Here is a 23,116-nt window from a genome sequence, read left to right on the forward strand (position 1 = left end):
GCAGATACACAGCTGTGCGGAGACCCATGCAGAGTCCAAATGGTGGATAGTCCTTGGACCAGGGCCTGATCCAGGTTCCACTGAACTGAACCAGTAGGTCCAGTTGGGCCGTAGACAGGCTTTGCTTGTTGCAAGACAGTCCCCAGAAGTGTTGGGCAGGAATTATCTTTTATTCTCCTTCCCTCCCTTGTATTTTCCCAAGAAAACACTTCTTATTAAAGAGTAGAAAATAAAGGATTTGGATTTTCTAACTTAGTTGGATTTAGTCTTTTAAAAGCTGAGCTGAGTGTGTGTGAAGTTCTTTGGTTTTGTGGGGTTTTTTTGGTTTTGGGTGGGTTTTTTTCTAACTTCAAAGTAGTTCAGAAGCATTAGATGCAAATCAAAGTCTTGCATGCCCCTTAGTGAACTAGACATGCTTGGTTACACTTGCAGCTGTGCAGCCTTACACTGTATTTCTGGAAATTAAGTCCTTTTTTGTTTCTTCCTTACTTAATGAAGGGTCAAAATCCTACTTGTGCTGGCAGATCAAATGGCTTTTGGAACACATGGCGCAAAGCTCTCTGAATAGATCACTTATATTTCTTAGCAAAATGAGTTTCACAATGCGACCTTTGCTTGTCTGGCCAAGTTCTGCACTGGTAAGGGCTGGAATAACTCCTGTGCTGTTTAAGGTCTTGACTGAAAATAGATTAAACCAGCTTCCCTATCAGAAACTTGCTCCCTATTTTGAGGTGTACTGGTATTTTGGGTTTTGTTCTTGCTATAGGGCTGCACAATGCAATGCTGTAGTATGTGAAGAGTGCAGATTCATAGAATCATAGAATGTTTTGGGTTGGAAGGGACCCCTAGAGGTCACCCAGTCCAACCCCCCCCTGCAGGGAGCAGGGACATCGCTAACTAGATCAGGTTGCTCACAGCCCCGTCCAACCTGGCCTTGAATGTTCCCAGGGATGGGGCCTCCACTACCTCTCTGGGCAACCCATTCCAGTGTTTCACCACCCTCATTGTAAAGAATTTCTTCCTTATATCTAGTCTAAACCTACCCTGGTTTAGTTTAAAGCCATCACCCCTTGTCCTGTCACTGCTGGCCGTACTAAAAAGATTTTCCCCCTGTTTCCTATGGGCCCCCTTTAGGTATTGAAAGGCTGTAATCAGGTCTCCCCACAGCCTTCTCTTCTCCAGGCTGAACAACCCCAACTCTCTCAGTCTGTCCTCATAGGAGAGGTGCTCCAGCCCTCGGATCATTTTTGTGGCCCACGGCAAAGTCCTGGTCCTAAACTGGAATGTGAGTGATGTGATCTTCATCTTAGCCCTTAGTTGAGGCTGGCCGAGAAGCCTCACAGTAGGTGATAGGAGTGCAAGTATGATGTGGGGGAAGGTTGTTCCTCTCAAGTGTTGCATAGCCAGCGCTGTTTCAGCAACCCTAAATTCAGGAGTCCTGTTCCCTTGTCCAAAGTGGTGGTGTGCAGTTGTTCCCACTGGGCTCCAGAGTGATTGCTCAGCCCTCGTTCCTGAGCTATCTGAGCAGCTTGCAGTCTTTAACCATATCACAGCAAAACGAAGTGCTCTGTGGTGCTCTTGGCCATGAGAACAGATGTGTGCTTGTATGTCTGGGTGTTTCAGTGCGCTTCCTGGGAGGACCAAACCTGGCCACATGCTCCTGCTGAGAGAGGGAGGTTTTGCGATGCCCCTTTATAGATGAGGAAGGCTGAAGCTTATAGTCCATGACCTGCCTTTGCTCTTGGGGCAGCAGGAGCACAAACTCTGATTTCCCATGTCCTGTGCTACTGTATTAACTCTGTGTGGTTAAATTCTCAGTTTAGTGTGGGAGTAGACCCCTGGGGTCTCTTAACGTAACGCGCTTCTTGCTTCCTACCAAGTGTATAGAGGCTGAAGAATATCACTGACCTTTAATTTTCTGCTGAAATTACTTCAGTTCCCAACCTGTTGTTATTTTGTGAGTGGTTCTTTCAGCTACCTGGTAATATGAGCTTGTCCAGCAGCATAAAACATGTATAACCTTAGCTTCAAAGCTTATTTTATCTTCACCAAAGGAAAGTTTCACTGCAGTGTTCACTGTAAAATATTTATTGTGAAATGGATAAATGGAGCCTTAACAAGAACTTGAGTATATTGCTCCAGGTGCTTCACATGGCTGGGAGGTTGGACTTGATCATTATTCTTTTCAGGCCCTGAAAGAAAGAGGTTTCCTTGGCTGGAGGAGGAGGAGGAGGAGTAATGATGCACCTGAAGCATTAGCAATGTGTGTGTGTATATACATATCTATATACAGGAGAGATGAAACAAGAGGAGAGCCTGAGCCAATCACTCCCCTTAGAAATACACTTGAACAGCAAAACAAGGGAGGAGAGTGAAGATTTCAAATCTTTTTTTCAGTAAGGACAGTATGAAGAAGACACCAGCCAAACCTTGGGCTGTCTGGAAGTTCACTGCCGCCATCCTGTTCACCCCTGTGCTAGTGCAATGGGAGGTTATTTGGGAATGGGCTGGGTGAGCCTCCTACTGTCTGCTTGGGTGAAGTCACGTTCACAGGTGCTTTTTTCTCGTCTCATCCCTGGCCCCCGTGCATTAGCATCTTAGGTTATTGCATGCTCAGGCCTGTGCTGAAGGTCTTGCCTTCAGATCTCCCTTGCAGGAGAGCTATTTCTCAAGATAGCTGTGCCCAAAGCAGTAGTTTTGTCTTTGTGTTTTGTTCCAAAGTGTGAGGCTCAGCATGAGTTTTGCACTAACTGAGCTCTCTGTAAGGGTCTTCCAGAGTGCAATTAAATCTAGCTGGTTGCTGTCAGCTGTTTCCCCACAGCACAGGGTGTGAATAAGCAGCCATGCTTGCTACCTGCTCTGCTGCCACAGTGCTGGCAGTACTGACTAGATGATCAAGCAACTGGAAAACCACCACCCCACCCCCAGCACCTGGAGCTCCTACGGCAACAATATGATTTAATTTTTAAATATGCAAAAAAATCAGTCAAGATTGAACCTGTTTCTGTAGGTCTTTGGCAGTGTGGGTTTGGTTTTTTTTTTTCCCTCCTAACACATGGATATAATTTAGCTCCTGGAGATACGTCCACACCCACCCCCTTCCTTTCAGTTCTGGAAAGGCAGCGTATACATGAGCTCAGTTTGGCCTTGCCATGTAAATGTCTTTGTGGTTGTCGAAGTCCTCTTTGGCCAAGTTCTCTACTAAGCAAACTCCCCTGTGGCTGATCTATAGCATTATTCAGTGATGCCTCACTTTAAAATAAACTACAGCCTTGCAGTTTGGGTTTAGATGTTTCTTTGCAGAGCAGCACCACCTGCAGTGGGGGTGGCTGGCAGACCCTTCTGTAACCTCCTGCTGCGTACAAATTCCTGCAGTGTAAGGGAGGAGAAGGAGCCAGGGAAATTGGGATGAAAAATTTTTGACAATTCAGAGTAAATAAAGACTTCCTCCCTGATTAGAAAAGCAGCTAGAAAAGTCGAGTCTAAATTCAAGAGGCTGCTTTGTAGGGTCACAAGCTATTGTGGGTGCGGATCCATTATCCCTTTGAGAATTTAAATCTCTGCTAAGCAGAAGTGATGCTCTGCTCAAGGAGGTGGCAGGTCTGCTGGAAGCTCACAGTGGAACTTTGTTTCTCTCTGAGGGAGTGAAGACTCAAGAAATCACCAAACTTGCAATGTTATTTAAATGAGATGCTTCATGGAATGGGAGCCTGCGAAGACCAGGGGTGCTTTTTAAGCATGCAGCCTGTGCACTGAGACAACAATAAACCACATGAAGGCTTCCACCACTGTTTTAAGGGTCCGTAGTGGTTCAGGGAACATCATGATTAGTGGCAAATCCAGACCCCATCCCAATAACCAAGAAAGCAATACCCCCTTGTGGCTGGTTGATTTAAGAATTTGATTTCTTTGTTACCTCTGTGATGCTAATGAGCCACTGCAGATGAATATTTACCCACCTCTCCTCTCTCTCTCCTTTCCCCAGGGACCATGGTTGGAGCAGGTGCTCCATGACACTTCTTTGCAAGGCGGATCACCCAACGTGGTCTCTCTCTAGATAGACACAGTGCTGTATGATCTGTGCCTCTCACTGGGCAACTTGTCAGCCCCTGGGGTTATTGCACAGATCCCATGCATTTATTTTAAGGCCAGCACCTCTCTGTACTGTTCAATATGAGTGCTGGCCCATTTCTCCCTCCCTTCCCACTGGGAGAGCACCAATCATGCCTTTAACCATGCCCTCAACCCTTCCCCCCCAAAACCTCCTTGTCTTCAGAAATTTGATGAACTATGTTCACCTAACATGAAAGAGGGACAGCTGATTTCCAAGAGCAAAAAGCCTTGGTTTCTTTGGCACCAAAAAGTAAGGAAATATTCATAAGTTGCCTAGCTCTAAAGGCTTCAAAAGGGAATCGCTGTCACACGTGCTGCTGCAATGCATTGCTACGATCGATCTTAAAGGCTGTTAATCGTCCCAAAGCTGGTCCCTGTGTCGAAAGGATGAGAAGCCAAATAGTCTTTATAGCTCCCATCGATCAGTTTGTCCGCATTGTTTTTGGCAAACCAGCAGTCAACTTCCTGCTGGCCGTTGTAGATCCTCCTCTGCTTCCACACAACAGGAACGAGCCGTCCCTTCACTTTCAGGGTATTTGTAGAGTTTGGCTTTAATGCTTCAGTTTGGTTCTGACCAACCTGCTGATGACTTGTGTTTAGAGATTCCTGAAGAAGTTTAACTTCATGGTTCAAGAACTGACCTGCAAGGCAAGATAAAATAGACTCCATGACTGGCTGTTTTGTGCCTGTTTATAAGTTGTTTGTTGGTTTGGTTTTTTTTTAATACACCACACTTTGAGGATTTGTAGCGTATGGGGATATGTAAAGCGTAAAGGGCTGCTTTACAATAGCAGGATGAATCTAGGTCCTGAGATTCTTTCTAAATTTCACAAACATAAAGATAGAGATCAGAATAAAACCCTGGGGTTTTTTTTTTCACTTGTCAAGATACATTGGCTGAGCTAAAGAGCTTTTTGAGCTGCTAGTAGCAAGTTCCCCTCTGTGGGCCATGGTTACTAGAGGATAATATAAGCCATACAAAGCCCATCACCAAGCAAAAAGAAGATCTAGGCTTGAAGCCCCACGTTCTCTTCCCTTGCCTTCTTGGGGGCAACCTCTTTTCAGCCAAACCTAAGCATGGATTTAGAAGTTTGCACATGCAAGCAGCCTGAATCCAAAACTCCCCTCCTGAAGGATAATTTTCTGCTTAACCTAGGGGTACCTGAATGTCACAGAAACTATGGCTTTGGTCTTAGAGTTCTGCACCTGTACATGGCCATAAACATTACTACTTCTCATTGGCTGAAAGAACCCAACCATATAGACATTCTCTGAGCCTTCCTAAAGCCTAATTGCTCTCAAAATGTGGGGATGGCTCTTCTTTCACCTCACCTTGGAAAGAAAGGGGCCACAAAAAGTAGTAACGTTTCTTGATCTCAATCAGGCTCAGGTGTAACCAGCTCAGTCCTGTGAAAACAGACCCTCCGGACATGTGCCAGTGCAGTACTTGAAGGCTAAGCCAACGATCTCTGGCAATGCGCTAGCTCTGTGACTAGAACTCTTTCAAAATCTGCAAGACCTCAGCTGACTGTCCTCTCTGCCTAGGGATTCAGACCCTACTTCGCTATGTCCCTGAGAGCACACGATCAGCTGGGCTAGTCTGAATTAGGACTACTGTTAGCAAATCTCTTATTGGTGCCTTATTCAGGGTTCTTGTGTGGTATTTGGTTCCTGTCTTTGTACCGAGAACATCAAGCATGTGTATTCTAATGACAACTGCATTGAACAATCATTAAAAGAGTGGAACGTGAAAAACAGGCACAGCCACATAGCTAGGATAGTGAGAGAGAGCTCATACAGAAAAAAATGGGAGAGGAGTTGGGGATGCAAGCAATAGAGAAGTTGTTTGGGAGTGGATATAAATGTCTCACCTGGGAACTTAATCCCCCCTCCTGCCTTGTTCATTACCTCCTGTCTCTGTCCTTTAAAACTGTTTGGAAGGGTCATTTCTGGCTTACAGCTCTGAATCTGAGAACCCGTTACCTACCCAGTAGCCCGTGGGAGTCGGAAGAGAGGCCTTTACTGTTGGAGATGTAGAACCCCAGGTGATCCCTCTGATACGGGGCTGGCTTCTTGTAATGGTGGATGAGGATGACAAAGCTGATAGTGTCTTGTATTGTCACAGTGACATTGGAATTGGCAGAGATGGACACCTCAAGGCTGCTGCTCCGCACAACGGCACTCCGATCACAGGACAGAAGAAGTCTTTCCCCATCATCCAGTATGATTCTTTTGGGTGTGATCTCTAGGTAAGACCTCTCTGGCTTATTGCTGAGGATAGTGATGGTGCTGAAGTAAGTCCGGTGCTTCTTGTGTCCGTTGGGTGGTGCAGGAGCTCCTATTAGTTGCCCATTCACAGTTACACCTTGCAGGAAAATAATCAGTAAATGAAAGCTGGAACCAAGAATAGGTCTGTTGTCTCAAATATATAAGCCTTGCAACTGAGGACATGCAGCTTCGCCATCTCATGTTCGATTATTTCGCCTACTAGTATTCAAAGCAGTATGGCCAGTCTGTTATAAATTGATTACCTTACACAGAACACCTAAATTTACCTAAGCTCAGAAATACTGGCCTTACCTGGAGACAGGTGCCCCCAGCCCCATTAGGCTTAACATTGTGTACACAGTGCTACAGGATAGTGCTCAGCTGCTCCTCAGCACAGCCACTTCCTAAGATCATCCAGCCTTAGGCCTACCTATCACCAAGGCAATGATGTGTGTGAGTTTAGAGCCACATAAGACAAATATTTACCTACCTGACTGCTATAGCCTGACCAACTGTAGTATGATTTGCCTAAGACCGCCTATTTGCTGATGCATAACTCAAACCTGGGCAAACATACCAAATCAGAAGGACGTGGACCTGTTGGAGCGGGTCCAGAGGAGGGCCACAAAAATGATCCGAGGGCTGGAGCACCTCTCCTATGAGGACAGGCTGAGAGAGTTGGGCTTGTTCAGCTTGGAGAAGGCTGCGGGGAGCCCTTATTGCAGCCTTTCAGTGCTTAAAGGGGACCCATAGGAAAGACGGGCAAAATCTTTTTAGTAGGGCCAGCTGTGACAGGACAAGGGGTGATGGTTTTAAACTGAAGCAGGGTAGGTTTAGACTGGGTATAAGGAAGAAATTCTTTACAATGAGGGTAGTGAAACACTGGAATTTGTTGCCCAGAGAGGTGGTGGAGGCCCCATCCCTGGAAACATTCCAGGCCAGGTTAGACGGGGCTCTGAGCAACCTAATCTGGTTAAAGGTGTCCCTGCTCGCTGCAGAGGGGTTGGGCTGGGTGACCTCTAGGGGTCCCTTCCAACCCAAAACATTCTATGATTCTATGATCTTGGAAGAATAAGAAAAGCTGCTGGCAGGCTTGCTTTTCCTCATATCACCAACTGGCATAGGGACTGAACTTCTAAGAAGCGGACCTGGGCGTATCTGAATGCTGCTGTCTCAGAGTATCTCAGGGTAGTAGCCAGTTGGAGGTTGATGTTCCTCTCTGACTCCTAGAAAGAGAACTAGCCTGGGAAGCCAGAGAGTAAGGGTTACTACACGTTGGACAACATGCATTTTAGTGATTTTTGTGACTTCCTGTCCTTAATACAGTGTCTCACTTCCCACAGATCTCTGACCAGCTACTAGACAGTTACAGATAAAGAGGAGATTTGTGGCTAACCCAAGCTAGACCCAAGCCATCAACACCGAGATAAAATATCTCCGTATCCCATCATTGCTGATGGAATCTTTAATTTCCGTCTTCATAACCTCAACTTGCTAGTGCTACAGAGTCTGGTTTTCTCAAGCTCATTCCACATTTGAGCCACAGAATCACTCAAAGCTGTAGCACAAACAGTTGCAGTCTGTCAAAGAAGTTTAAGGGAAACATTGCCAGGAGCTGGATCTTATTTACTAAGACAGGCATAAACACAGAAATATGGAGGCTAGACCACTGCCATGCAGAACAGAATCCTTATAACTTTATTGTGGGATTGTTTATCTTCTTTGTAAAACAAGTCTGTGCACTGTCTCTGGTTTTGACACCCTTTCTTCCCACTATTTCCCTGCTCAGGACATAATCTGCTTATTAGCTGCCCTGCTTAGAATTCCAGATTGGATCAGACCGCATTCTGGGCCCCTAGGGATCAGACTGGCTTGGGCAAAGCAGATCCTGAATCATGTGGGTTTGGTGGTCCCTTCCCCACAACAGCCTCGGTCCTTGGTCAGCCTGTTTGGATGATTTGCTCTGTCCTGAAGCAAACAGTAAGTAAAAAGTGAAGTTCCAATAACAGAGCAATTTTGGCGAGTCCAAATCTTTTATTTGCATGTTGTGACTTTGTAACGAGAGGGCTGATGAAGTTGCACCATCAAAGACAGACACTGTCACGACACCAGAAAGCGGAATCCCCTGCATAATCTCAGCACGGTGGTGGCTGTATGGCTTACACAAACACTCAAACACTACATGCAGTATGCAGAATGCCTGTGGCTGTTCATTCAGCTGTGGCTGTTGTAGCACTGATCAAGTGCAACCCCCAGACCATACGCCAGGAACTGAGCTCTCCAGTCCAGCAATGGGGTCTTCATGCACTCAAGCGGGTCTCTTGGCTGTTTACATGTAATTGCTGCTCCCTTGATTCCAGTCAATGAAGACCTGAACTAGGAGAAGTTTGGATACACGTAAAGGCTTGTTCTTTATGGTTAGGTCTAATCCGTTGACGAACACTTCTGTAGATGAACTGTGCATGTAACAGTGGCCAGGCCTCCCCCTTGCTTAGGCTTGCTGTGAATTTACCCATAAACTATGATAAAGTTGGAGGTCAGTAAGTGCACGTGAACAGTTCACCTCCCCTTCTAATCTGGGTGATTAGAGCCGGAAAGCTCCTATACAGCAATTTTCCATTGCCTGGCCATGAAAAGCAACTTTTTTTCTAATTTCCTGCCACTTTCTTGCCTATGTGCTTAGTCTTCACTGCTAGAGAGCTGGCCTTGCACTTCAGCTTTTCTCCACAAGCTGCTGCTTTGCTTGGCTGCTCACCTGATTCCTTATGATCAGAGACCAGTCGGAGAATGTCTCCTGGTTCGCCATCAATATTAAAGCAGACAGAGAACTTGCTGGAGGGAAAATCAATGACAAAGTGAGGGTCTCCATCCGCTGAGAAGATATGGAAAAAGAGACAAACGTGAGAGACTTACATAAAACTGCAGTGTCCAAGAATGTAACAAAACTGCTTTCGAAGTGTGTTTGTCCCTGTTTTTTCTAAGACAGCATGGTTTATTGTTTTTAGAGGGTTGGATGGAATTTGCCAGGAAACACCAAGTTTTGCTTTGTTTTTCACAAGGATTATTTTATTTTGTTTGGGTTTTCTCACAGAAGAGGTTGGGCTTTGATGAAAACTCAAAACGCAAAGCAGTTCAGGTGAAAATCAGGATATTTTCTTCCTGGAATATCATTTCAGTGATTTAAGGGAATTGTCACGCAGGTGTTTTATACTCCTCTATACTCTGCTGGGAGGCTACAGCCCCCACAGCACACAAAAATGTATCCTCTAATCAAGGGCCGATGCACGGGCACACTTCACACTGAACCTTCCTGGTCCTCAGTATCAGATTGGAGCAGTCAACAGCAGACTTTAAACAGTCCCATCACCTTAATTTTTCAACAGTCCTTGACCTATCATCAACTGACAGATAGTTGTTATTAATAATAAGGCAAGCCAAACCCCTAGCTTTTAAGGTAAATTCGACCTTATCCAGTGAAATTCAAGTCTAAACTCTTGATCTGGGCTTATTCGTCAGTGTATAAAAAGGATGTTAAGTGAGGTGCAGAACCAACAGAGAAAGAGCAAAACACTATAAAATTTTCTTTTTTTTTTTCCTTCAGCAACACTTTCTGTGTTTCAGCAACATTACTTTATAAAATGGTTCTTGATTAGTTCTCGTACAGAGAGAACATGCTTCCCGTTCTCCCCTAATCTACAGAAGTCTCAAACATGAGGATCAAGTGTTGTAGATCATCCTGCTCTAGGTGAACCTGCTTTAGCAGGAGGGTTGGACTAGATGATCTCACAAGGTCCCTTGAACCCTTGCCATTCTGTGATTCTGTGATTTGCCTTGCTATGTTTCCTCACACTTCTCATTACTGTTCCTCTCTGTATTTTGTTTTTGTTTTCATTTTCCTCCCTACTGTGTGGGTCCAGTAAATAGGATTTTGGCTGATCTGTCAGAATGGTTATACCACAATGGCATGCAACTGAGGTTTCCATAAATCAACCACAATTATTCTGAGTTATTAAAGGCATGAAAACAGGCACTGACCTGAAGTTCTGGAGATTTTAATTCTGTGTTTATCTTCCTGTCTGCGTATACCTAGAAGTGGGGAAGGAAGGCTGTTACAATTACTTATTGCGCAGCAAAGAGAGTCATAGTATAATAATGTTCCCAAAATATTATTCAGTGAGATTATGTGACACATTCTTGCAGCTACTTTGAGCTTCACTTAGAATGCCAATTTTTTTTCAATAGTTTCTACAGAGCTGCAAGTGCTTCCAGAGTGTGAGTCAGGTGCCTAAAAGGTTTTGCTCAAGGTCACCCAGCCCACAATTAGCAAAATCAATGTGAAAATATCAGCTTTTTGTTTACCACCCCTTGGTTCATTGGCTAGATCATCCCTGTTGCCGAAGTTAGCCATGAGGCATTACCTATGTAAAAAGATTTCTTACCAGCACATGGTTATTTTTCCCCTCATACCTGGTGGTGCCTTGTGTCCCTGCAGGCTCTGCAACTTCTCACCGATGCCATCGGTAGAAGGGCTGATAAACTCCTCTTGAGGTGGTTCTGAATGGAGCCCAGCCTCTCTCATCTTCAGAACAGTGAAGGGAGTAACAAAATTGTAATTCAGGGCCATTGACTTTGCTTTCTGCATCAAGTAGTCTTTTTCCTGATCATCATCACTCTTCAACCGGGAGTTAAGCAATTCCTTGATGGTGAGGTAACTCCATGCCCTCTCAATGTAATTTGTATCACCTTTGCCATCTTCCAGGCGGAGGATGTACTTCTTGGAGTTGCTAGCAGTCACCTCCACGTGGAGACTATCTGAGGTGTGGTTGATGAGTTTGCCAGCTATTATAATTTCAGAGCCATTGAAGTAGTTAGGGAAGAAGTTCTGGGTGACTTGCTCCACATTGTCTTCAGGGTAATCAACACGGATGTCGGAAAGAAGGGGTGTTCCTATTTCATCATAGAACCTTAAACAAAGACACATTTCTCACTATTAGTACTGTTCATCCAAGTGTATGCATGCACTCTTGCCCTTATACATGGCCAAGGATACAGTTAGATTATCTAACGTGGCTCCTAAGACATTCAGGAGCAATTAGAGCTACCAGGCCCCAAATTTAACTACTGCATCCACTGTAAATGGGCCCAGAGTGATGGGGGAGTCTCTACCCTTAGAGATTTTCAGAACTTGAGTGGACAAGGCCCTAAGAAACCTCACCTAAATTTGAAGTTACCTCTTCTCTGAGCAGAAGGCTGGATTACATGACCTCCAGAAGTCCCTTTCAACCAAAATTATTCTCTGCCTCATTTTAGTTTTCACTGTTTCTTGGGCATCTAAACAGAGTCTCTTAAATATGTTCAGAAGCATCCTAGCATGGGATGACAGTCACCTACCTTCCACTATGATTCCAGAGCTCTGCAAGGAGATATTTGTGATCCCTTAAGTTTGCTTAAGAGGACCTGTCCATTAAAAGTAAATTCTTAATTCTTGGCTTCTCAGGCTCACAGAAAGCACCCTAGTTATTTCAAAATGTACTTAGAAGAGATGCTGTTACCCACAGTTTTCTAGTGGTATTATGCATGGTATTCCAGAACCAGAAAGAGTAAGACCAAGATGCTAGGTCCCCCAAAGCTGGAGAGTATCTGAGCCAAAGCTTCTGTATCACTGAAAGAGCCCTAGATACTACCTTGGGGATGGTCCGTGTAGGACAAGCAGGGATACAGTTTTCTGAGGGCCAAAGGAGAAAGAAAATCAAGAAGGAATCTCACTGTGCCCCTATAAATGAGGACATTTCCAAGGAATGGAGGAATTCTAACTACTAAATGCAGGTGGCCTGGCAGAAGAGAACTCACTGCTACCTTATTGCTGACTTTCCTGTTGGAGCAAGACATGGCTTCCGTGGAACGAGAGAGCTTAACCCTATAACACCTTTTTAACATGACCTACCATACTTCTGAGAATACCTCGCACTGGACAGGCCAGAAAGCCTTTGCCAAAGGTCAAGGCCTAAGTTCACAGTACTTGTGTTTTCCCTGCAGCAATGTGCTTTTGATGGATCTTCCCAAGCTGCTCCAAGAATGCCATATTTCCCATTTAAACGCCAGACTCCTCACCCCTTGGCAAGTCATTTGAGTCTAATTTGGTAAACAAACAAAGAATTGGCCTCAGCCCTTTTTTAGTTCAAGCTGCGTTTATTTTTCACATCTGCTTAAACAGATTGTCTGGAAGCTAGAGTCACACTTTCTGTTTTATTCTCTCTCCAAGGAAACCCAAAGCCTGAATTGGTTGACTTTCTTTTGAAGGCTGTCTGAGCACTCAGTGTCTTTGATGCAGAGACCTTGTCACATTTTAAAACATGAGTGAATGAAACCTGAGAACTCTCTGCGAAATAACTCCTGGGTTGTAACAAGTGGTGGGGTGAGAGATACAACCCGTCTTACAATACAGTGCAAGGAAGTACCTGTGTAAAAAATACAACCTACTGACCGCAAAAATCAGAAAATACATTGGCACCCATGTAAATTTTCCCTCCAACAGTGATTTGAATTGGCCTTCAGCAACTGATTGTGCTTTTCTGTATAAATTTGGCACCAGATGCCGAATGGGTTTGCCATCACTAAGCTTGATAAACAGTGAGCTGTTCATCAGATGGAGGTGTTTGAACAAGTAGTTGCGGTGCTGGGTTCCTGCAGCCCAATCAGTCAGCACATCCTTCATTTGCCAGGGAATGCCACTCGCTATCCAAAATGCATGTTCTGAGAAGCAAATGACATGGGCGGAGCGGCAGATGGGTCTACAGAATCTGGTTTAAAAGGAACATATTCTTGTCGTGGTATAACCACAACAGAAAGAACAGCTCTAGCGGAAAGTGTGTGGTCTCATTGCTCCATATAAATTAGACACTAGCCAGGCAAAATGAGAAGTCTGCTCAATGACTGTCTCTTTTTGGTTTCTGAGGTTCAAAATGCTAACATTTTGGGAGTGAAAGCCAAATATTTTTTCCTGCGCATGCTGACACACTGCCTGACATTTTAAACAGAACTGTGGTTCAGATAGACATTAGGAAAAATTTCTTCACTGAAAGGGTTGTCAAGCATTGGAACAGGCTGCCCAGGGAATGGGTTGAGTCCCCATCCCTGGAGGTATTTAAAAGCCAGGCAGACAAGTTGCTCAGGGACAGGGTTTAGTGGTGGGATGGCAGGGTTAGGGTAACGGTTGGACTTGATGATCTTAAAGGTCTTTTCCAACCTAAATGATTCTATGATTCTATATCTTTCTGCTGTTCCTCCCTAGGGTCTTCCCTTGGGCTACAGCTCCCCAGTCTCAAAAGACGAGCATAACCTCTGGTCCTACTGAATGATGAGGATTACAGGAAGCTTGCTAGGAGTTTGGGTCACAAAGAATGAGGGAATTAAGTGACTATATAATCATCCCAGGAATGACCCTTGTGTATTTTTCAAAGTCAAATATTTTGGAGTTTGAGCAAAAGGTTGTAGTTTTCAAAAAATAAAGAAATAATTTTCTGCCCCAAATTGGGATCGTCATTCCTGAACCCCTCCATGCTGTTTATGTTGTCAATTTGAAGTGAGCAATGTATCCTCTCCTCCCTCAGTCCACCTGTGGAGAGGTGGCACTCATGCCTCCCATCTCTCCAGGTTTACATGCCCAAATCAATGATCTGAGATAAAGAAACAAATGCCTTGTTCTGAGGGGCTGGGAAGCTCCAGTACAGCTCAGGGGGTCTGCTAGGAAGGAGACATTTCTGGGTGGGCATCCTCAGTATCTGAGCATGCTCTGCCTCTCTCAACCAGAGCTGAGCCTCAGAGAAACTCCCATCTCTTATGATGTCTCCTTAGAAGATCTTCCTTCCCAAAACCCTTGTGCAGAGGACCCAACACAGATATAAACACAGAAAAAGCAGAACAAACCCTTTGAGGTGGCTGGCTGCATCCTCATCCTCCTGGAAATGCCTCGTCATGCCACAGTTCTCCAGTGCCATCCTCTCCAGCAGCTTGTGGTCCACATCATTGCCAATGCCAATGGTGAAGAGGCAGAATTTATCACGGATGGCATCCTTGGTGTTGCTGAGGATTTTGGACGACTGTGTTTCCCCAACAGTGGGCCTCCCATCCGTGAGGAAGATGATCAGAGACACGCTCCTGGCATCAATGTCATTCTGAGCAATGTAATCATTTAGCAGCTTTGCACCAGTCTGGAGAGCACCATTAATATTAGTCCCTGGGAAGGTACCAAAACGATTAGCTCATTTCTCCTTCTAAGAGTGGTACAAATAATTTCCCTAAGCTCCCTTTAATACAATGACAGCATCTCTATTCACCAGGATGTTCTTTTTTTCTACATGAGGTTGCACTAGCCCTTTAATTCAGTTCAGCTTTGTTACTCAACACCAGTTTGGGATAGCTGTTTAAAGTCTTATGAATTGAATCAGGAATTGCAGTTTATTATTTAAAATCGCTGTATCCTTGAATGTCTCATGTCAAGCAGAGTCATAGCACATCTCATGTCCTGCTGGTAAATAGAGAAGTAGCTAAAGTTAATTACAGGACTCTCCCAGATGATATCTGAACTAGGGAAAAAAGTTCTGCTCATTTTGCCTGAAGGGCACAAGATTTGAAGAGAGGAAAAGAGCCTTCAAATGGGAAAACAAGTGGCTGGGTTTGTTATTCAAACCCCAAGGGCTAACAAAGTTTAAAGGGAAGAGAAATGGCTTTGTTAGCTGAGGAGTGTGTTTTCACAAAACAACTGGCTATGGAAGAATGGAGCTGCCTGAAGTGGGGAGAGAGGGAGAAAACAGAAAGTAAATGAGGGAACAGATGTACGTTAGAAGACTAGCCATGAAAAGTATCCAAGTCTACCATGTATTCAGAAAAAAGAAAGCAGGAAGATGTTCCATGTAATTCTTGTGCTAGTCAAAGCAAAGAGGGGTTGGTTGTGGAACCTTTGCAAGGTCAGTACACTTGGGTTAACAGCTCTCGGAGAAAAACCAGGTAAAATGGGTTACGAGCCATACAGGACAGACTCCTGGGGGGTCCAGAAGGGGAGATCTGGGGAGGTTATCAGCAAGGATGTGCTAGCAGGTCAGACCATGCATCGTGTACCTAGAAACTTAGCGTGCACAGCTCCCAGTGACTGCAGCAAGACAAGGAGCAGGAAAGGGGCTAAGACTTCTGAAAAGGCCTCAAAATCCAGACTGGTTTTTTTGCAAAATGGTTTTGAACCAAACCCCTGCACCTAAATACCCTAATACTCTTTCAGTCTCCACCCAGATCCAAACCTTCAGAATTTTTTCCCCAGAAACAAAAGGAAACCATCCCGTGTGGCAGACAGTGTAATTTCAAACCACAGAAGCCCTCAAGCAGTGAAAACTGCCTTTGGCCACATGCACAAAAATTTAGCTGCAATATTTTGTTCCCATTTCTTTGGTGTGTGAGTATGACACAGAAGCGTAAGCACCACAGGTTCGTGTGTGGTCTGTGAACCTGAGTGCATTCATGTTCACTGGAAGATACTCAAGCAACAGCACCTTTATAGGGAAAACGCAGAGTTAGCCAAACCTAAAGTTCCGTTGGCCTGTGGTGGAGAACCACTGCACCTTCCTGTTGAACCTGAGTTAATCATTTCCTTTTACTTTTGTTCTCTAGCAGGTTAATAGGCAAGCTCAGCTGGTTCCTGCCCAGCTCTTTTGGCACTTCAGGAGTGAAAAGTTTTGTGCTCTGAGTTTAGTCCCACTATTGGTAATTGTTTAACTGGGCAGATCCCTTGACCACTTCCTAAACTCTTCCTCTCACAATACAAACAGTACGGCAAGCCATCCTGTTTGCTGTGTTTTTCCATCAGAGAGTTTCCTTTCCTAGGAGTGGTCATGGCTCAGGGGCAGCCATGGGAAGGCTCTGTCTGACCTTCAACCAGCTGTGACTGCTTGCATGGGGAAGGATTTGCATAGCTCATTTTGCAGCTCTCCTCTGCTTACCTGGGAGTGCTCAGCTAGGATGAGCATAGCTGCCAAAGTCTGATTACAAACCTCACTACATTTTTTTACGCTAGTGTCCATAGCCTCATAGAAGACCATTGAATTAAATTCAAAATCATGCCTGCACTCTGCCACTGTTTTGGGATCTCCTTCTCTCCCCTCTTCACTTCTTGCAACAAGTCACAAGCAAAAAAGGACAAGAAATTCATAAATGGCATTCTGGCTGCTCCGTGGTAGAGACAAGAATAAGACAGTACCAGGTGAGAAATTAGCTCGTGCAGAAGGCAATCTCCCAGCCCACACTGAGTTGTCCATCCCTGGAGTTTCCAGCCCAGACTAAACCATGTGCCTGCTTTTACACAGGCTTTCAGATGCTGCACCAGTACTGGCCTTGTGTGTCCTTCACCAGGATATGGTGTTTTTTCCTGTGTCCTCAAGAAATAACCTTGGGAACTTTCCCACTATAAGGGTCTCACCAGATAAATGGGAGAATGGGTTCAACTTGCCTTTAATAAGTATATCAGGTCATATCATAGAATAGAATCATAGAATCATTTAGGTTGGAAAAGACCTTTAAGACCATCAAGTCCAACCATTAACCTAATACTACCAAGTCCACCACTAAACCACATCCCTAAGCATCACATCTAGATGCCTTTTAAATCCCTCCAGGGATGGGGACTCAACCACTTCCCTGAGCAGCCTGTTCCAATGCTTGACAACCCTTTCGGGGAAGAAATTTTTCCTGATACCCAATCTAAACCTCACTACACCCTTCTTTGAGGTAGTGACTGGATCTGGGGACACCTTCCCATCACGTACACTGATGAAGGGCACATATCCTTCTGTCACATAACCCTGAGTGGAGGTGGGGAAGGGGTCCCCTTGTCCCATGACCTAAGTCCCAATGTCTTTTTATTGCTACTTTCTACAGGACCACATTCACCACTCTCCATTCTGTTGTAGTTAATAGGATAGCAAAATTAATCCCGTTCATATCTATGGATCATACCTCCAGTAGGTGACATGTTATGAATATACTTTTTGGCATCTCTTATATTATTTGGAGTAACTGCCACCAGCCGGTCCTGCTGCCAGACCTTTATTCTGTTGGAAAAGCCAATGATATTGAAGTGGTCTTCAGGCCTTAGGTCCTGGAGAATTGTGAAGAGAGCTTCTTTGGTCTAGAAACAGAAGAGAAGAGACCGGTAGGCACAACTGTCACTGCTTTAGTGGGCAAGAATTTAATTCTGAAGATGTTTACTGATTTTCTAGATATTTCTACACTGCCAGTTTGGCTCATGAATAAAATTGGGATGTCCTTCCCTGTCTCAAAGCCTGATCTCTGTGGTGCCAGGTGCTATGCAAATATAAGATGAAAGAACAACTCTTGCCCAAAAGATCTTGCAAAGCTGTGAGACATATACCTGGACCTAACTAAGCTTAAAACTCATGCATGACAACTAAGATAAAAGCTCCCAGTGACTCGGAGAACCATGCCCTGAACTAAGGGATACTGAATAACGTTGACTAATACCAACAGTCTCATGGAGTTCTTCTAAAGCCCTCTAGACTTGCAGTAAGCTGGTAAGTGGCATATGGTTAAAAAGGTTACTTGTAAGTTGAAATACCTCTAAAATGTTGAGAATACATACACTCAGTTCATAATTAGGATACTGATTGGTATATACATACTCCAATGAATAGTTCCAGGAATTAACAAATGTTTAAGCTAATACATTCAGATTAATAAGATACAAAAAGAAGCCCTGACTAGTCATTGCAGATTCTACCTGCTAGTAAGTTTTGTCCCAGGCATGTTTGGGGTTTTTTTCCCATTATATTGCTCTGCTGTTCGTCATCCTATGTAAATATAGGCAACCAGACTGAGGAAAGCTGGTATGAAGATGAGTTCATAGTGAGAGAGGCTAAGGTTCCTGGGTGATGGGAAATACAGAGAACTGAGGATAAGCCAACAGGAAGAGTGCAGATGTATCCAGTTTTTCCCAGTGTGACAAACTGATTTAGCAGCCATGCAACTCCGTTGTCATGGAGACAAACTTCAGCTTAGTAAGACCAGCTGAGAGAAGATGCCCAAAAGCAGCCTCTGTCCATGCAAACTTACCCTATATTTGGATGCAAAACACATTGGAGGAATACAAGGCAATATCTGTAAGTAGAGGGGTCAGCAGCTTCTCAGCTCTGCCCCTTCTTGGTCACCATTAAGCCTTTCAAATTCCAAGGAAAGTTATGCAGAAAATAATATGGTGGACACATCAGCATTTAAAGGTTTCTCGCATGCCTATCCAGGAAATATGGGAAGGGCTTGTCCAGAAAAAAAAAAAAAAAAGGTAACCAGCAGTGCTGGAAACCACATGTTTCTAGGCCTGATGTTGCTATGTATAGGCAGTTAGGAAAGGAGCTCAAAGGACTGATCAAACTGTGTCATCAATATCCCTCTGGATTCTGTATTAAAGCTGATGATGCAATGATGCAACTGCAAACAAATTACCCACCGCAGTGGAATCTCTAATCCTCCCAGCTGCTGACTTGGCTTCCAGTGCATCTGAAGTTAAGGGGAATATTTCCCACAGCTTCAATCATTTTGGAGCCAGGTCTGGAGTCCCTCCCTGCCTGATGCTGTCCTCTGTATAAACCATTTTCCTCTGTAGGGATCACGGGATTAATCCCTCCATTTGCTCAGCTGAAGCATTGCTCTACATCTCACCACCATGCATTTTACAAATGTTTCATAGATAAGAATACTAAACCAAATGCTGGTGGAAGAGGCTCTTTTCAAAGATAAGGGGAGAACCCCATTAGGTTCACACCATGATGTGCACCAATAAACCTTCAAGAAGTTGAGTGCCTGCCGCAAACATGAGGGCCATCTCCTCAGTCTAACAGTCCAAAGAGAATTTGCTAAGATGAGCTACATAGCATTACCTGAAAAAGAAGGGAAGGTTTATGTTCTCTCATCTCCTCTTTTACAAAAGCCTTTGTATTGCAAAAAATGCATCAGATAATACATGACATCACTCTTCAGAGGGACACTCAAACATTCACAGTCCCGTTTTACAGAAGTGAAAACCAAGGCACAGATTACTTTAGTAATGATGTCAAGGCCACAAGTGGAGAGCTTTCCAAAACTTGGAGTTTCCAGCTCTCAATCCAGCTCTCACACATGCACAGAAAGGCAAAGCAGCAATCACACAGTGGAGAAAAGGACTCTTGGAGACATTTCATGGTAACAAGAGTGGCCCGTGCATTTGTTCCTCAAAAAATGGGATCAAAGCCGGCAGAAAGTGAAAACAGAGAAGCTTCTATCCTGTGTGAGTGTGAAGGCCGGCTCATGCCAACCTCTGCTGAAGGAAATTTTGGGAAGGATGTTAAAGCAAGAAACAATGAGACAACAGTTGCCTATGTGCAACATCCTTCCTCCACTCCCCCCCAAGGTAGGCAAGGGAGAAAAACAGAGGTGCCTAGAAGCACAATTTGGAGAGAAACTCCCAAGTCTCATTATCCATATTATAGCTCTGATTATAATTAACATCCCTTGACCTTTCCCATTACAAAACCCCTCTTTTAAGTTTTGTGCAATTCTGTCAAACTGAACTTTTCTCAGAGGGATTTATTGGGCCCAAACAGCTCTGTTGTTTCTGAGAACAAGGCAAGAGGAAAAAATAATTTTTCTTTGGCCTTCTTGCAGAGAGAATGCATCTCACCTTCAGTGTGCTCAGAAATTCCTTTTGACATTCTTGCCTGTGTTCAGCCAAAAGAAAAGGAAAAGAAAAGGAGAAACAATGCAGAGCAGCAGTGTAGTTTGTGTGTACACAGCATCCAAGCTAGAATTGCAGAGGCATCAGGAGGGAACGGAAGCAGAACCCCCTAGAAAACGCAGCACTTCCCCACGCCCTCATATGGGGCCAAATGTGGGGCTGGGACCATCTCTCTCTCCCCTTCTTTCATTCTCTCTTTCCTGTTTGTCTCTTATTTTTGTCGGTTAAGTCATTTCCATGGAGTTTGAGTCAGTTTTTCCCCAGGAAAGGTTCTGTCATATTTTACTGCACAGGCACAGACAGCCTGGATCCTGGCACCTCTATCAAGTGCTCGTCTCTGCAATTAAAAAAAAAAAAAAACCAAACCAACTTTGAATTTGTGTAATATATATACAAACATATGTACAAGTGTGTGTACGTGCACACAGTTTTGCTCCAAAGCAAACAAAATGAGGGAGGCCATATGGTTCACTCTCCTGTAGCTTTTACCTCATCCCCAGTAAAAATAAAGGGTGGGATTCAGCTTTGTCATCAGAAAGCTGGGCATTGCATCTAATCCCTCTCTAGGCAGGGGAAGACACCTCCAGAGAGTAATCCATCCCATCTGTTTTGGATAGGCTTTAGGGTGGGCTGAGTCATTGTCTGGAAGTGTCTGTCTCCCAGCATTGCCTCCAAGAGGCTGAGTAGCTCAGCTATAGAGAAGGTGGGACTCACCTCAGGACCAAATCCTGCCCAGTCCTAAGCACTATAGTGCTTACTGGTGCCAAAAGTAGCTCAACTGGCTCTCCACCTCTCCCAGAGACCTCTGAATTGCCTTGCTCACCCCATGTGTTTCTCTCTCTCCTCCCAGCCCATAAGGACCTCCAGGTTTATACTGAAGGCTGCAGTCCTCATGAGGTGGCAACACACACTTTGCTACCAATATTCCTCACCCATAAATGGGCTGCGAGAGAGACATGACTTCCCTCCAGAGGGCTGGGTATGATTCAGGAGCTGGCAGGCAAAAGCAACTTTAAATAAGGAGAATATCTTGGTAAAAGTGCACTGCTTGAAATCCTTAAGTGCACAGCTATGACCGAGTGTTCTTGGTGCCCAGCCCTCTCCTCCAGTCTCCACCAGCCCTCAGGCAAGGATTTGCAAAGCTCTTCGTACAGAGAGTGCCTGGCAGCAGCTTCAGTCGGGACACCGAGCAAGTTTCTCATTCTGGCCTTGTAAGGCCACAGCTGGAACTTCTCCTGGCTCCGAGGAACCAAGGGCTGAGGCTGCCGTGGGATTCCCAAGCTGCTCCACTGCCGATGGGGTCTTTGCAATTCCATTCCTGCCTGGCTCAGTGAGTCATTGCACTGAAACTCCTGCCAAAGGCACTCTCCTGCAAGGCACAAAATTAACCATTTCTTCCTTGGGGAGGGCCAGATCCTTCCTCTACTGCTGTGCCTACGACACTGGTTCATTTTGGGGATAAGCTGGGCACAGATCTAACCCACTCACACCGAGGAAAACCAGTTTAAGGGTCCAGTGCCCTTGTATCAGGTGCTGTAAGGTGAAACACTTCTCCCAGTGTGTTTGCCTGGGTAGATGCATTTTGGTCTGGAGGGTGGAGCAAGGATTAAAGGAGAGGGTGGCAGGAAGTAACAATACAGAACAGCTGGGAGAAAAAAAAAACCCAAAACATTTTTGCCAGTTGGGAATGGTTTGTAGCTGTCAGAGACAAGTTTTAAATCAGGGTTTAAAAGAGAGTATCTTGGTGAAAGAACATTTGTTTCCCCCAAATTAGCACAGATGAAAATTGAGCTGAAAGGTGGAGGCTGAATTGCCACTCCAGTGTGTTTGAGTGGAGAAGCGGTGCTGGTGAATGAGCTGTCAGCACAGCTGGAACCTAGGACTTGAAACAGCCACCTCCAGGGCTACAAAACATCATTCCCCAAATCTGGAGCAGAAGAGTCATGGTCTACAGCTGAGGGCAGGTGGGATGACCATGGATGCCAGGGAGCGGTCACAGTTTTTGTCTGTGCTTCAGAAATTATGAGAAGCTGAAGATGAGCACGCACTCTCTAAATGACCAATGTGCAGGTAGTGTCTTCTCAAGCCTGCAAGCTCAGAGACAAGTCAGCTCCCAGCCACCACTCTGGTCTTCATTGTCACCTCCACACCAATACCTGGACATGCAACGCAACTGGTGCTCTTCGGCTTCTTGCTTGCTAAGGGCCCTGCATCATGGCCAAGATGATTCAGGGCTGTACAACCCCCAGCAGCAGCAGGAAGAGGAGAACTCCCTCAGCTACACTCCCATTCGGCTGTGAATTGTTCACCCTTGTACCTGGCCCTTGGGGCTAGCTCTGACAGATCCCACTTAGCTTAAACACTGATGGAGCAAAGCATGGGAAGAGACACATTCCCATGGGAGAGCTGAGAGCCTTCAGCCCTTTCTTGAGTCAAAGAGCTGCCTCAGAGACATCTGGGATGATGTCAGACCATCTGGGCACCTTTTAGGAGGAATCTGAGTCCCGGTGACATTTCTCTCACAGTCTCTTGTTTGTTTGAGGAGCAGGGGTGAGGGCGAAGCCTGGCTACCCTAAAAGCTGTGCAGTTCAAAGGGAGACAATGTGTGGTTGTTAGATGCCATGGCATCGCCAGACATCAACCCTGCTGTGAAGCAAGGGGGGAATTCAAGCACCTCATTATAATGCATGTCCAAAGCCCACGTATTCACACTTTCCATTGCCTAGGAGCACTTGTAAGTGCTTTATCGTAGGCCTGCGTCCTCTGTGCAAACTTCATGCCAGCCCATTAAAAAAAAAAAAACAAAACCAAAAGACTTTCAGTTCGCGCTGAATCCAGCTCTGTATGGATAGAGGGTCTCTGCAGCACTGTAGTCTCACTCATCCCCTCTCGGAAACAGCTTCCAGATGCAGACAGAGCCCTCCCAGCACCCACCCCGCCAGTGCCTCTGAGATCACTTGGCAACCC

General features: G+C 45.1%; 1 protein-coding gene across 2 annotated transcripts in view; it reads right to left on the reverse strand.

The window, feature by feature from the left end:
* Positions 1 to 4,455: 4,455 nt before the first annotated feature.
* The window catches only part of ITIH5 (inter-alpha-trypsin inhibitor heavy chain 5), a 49,124-nt gene continuing 30,463 nt past the window's right edge, over positions 4,456 to 23,116 (reverse strand). For both annotated transcript variants that reach the window (XM_009648421.2, XM_035903872.1), the window contains 7 exons: positions 17,383 to 17,554; positions 14,308 to 14,617; positions 10,849 to 11,345; positions 10,417 to 10,467; positions 9,137 to 9,253; positions 6,101 to 6,478; positions 4,456 to 4,754 (listed from right to left, as the gene is read on the reverse strand). In XM_009648421.2, the coding sequence (XP_009646716.1) occupies positions 4,456 to 4,754; positions 6,101 to 6,478; positions 9,137 to 9,253; positions 10,417 to 10,467; positions 10,849 to 11,345; positions 14,308 to 14,617; positions 17,383 to 17,554 (1,824 nt within the window). The remainder of the gene's footprint in view (positions 4,755 to 6,100; positions 6,479 to 9,136; positions 9,254 to 10,416; positions 10,468 to 10,848; positions 11,346 to 14,307; positions 14,618 to 17,382; positions 17,555 to 23,116) is intronic.

This window comes from Egretta garzetta, unplaced genomic scaffold (genome assembly GCF_000687185.1).
Source record: "Egretta garzetta isolate BGI_Z169 unplaced genomic scaffold, ASM68718v1 scaffold260, whole genome shotgun sequence".
Lineage (NCBI taxonomy): Eukaryota > Metazoa > Chordata > Aves > Pelecaniformes > Ardeidae > Egretta > Egretta garzetta.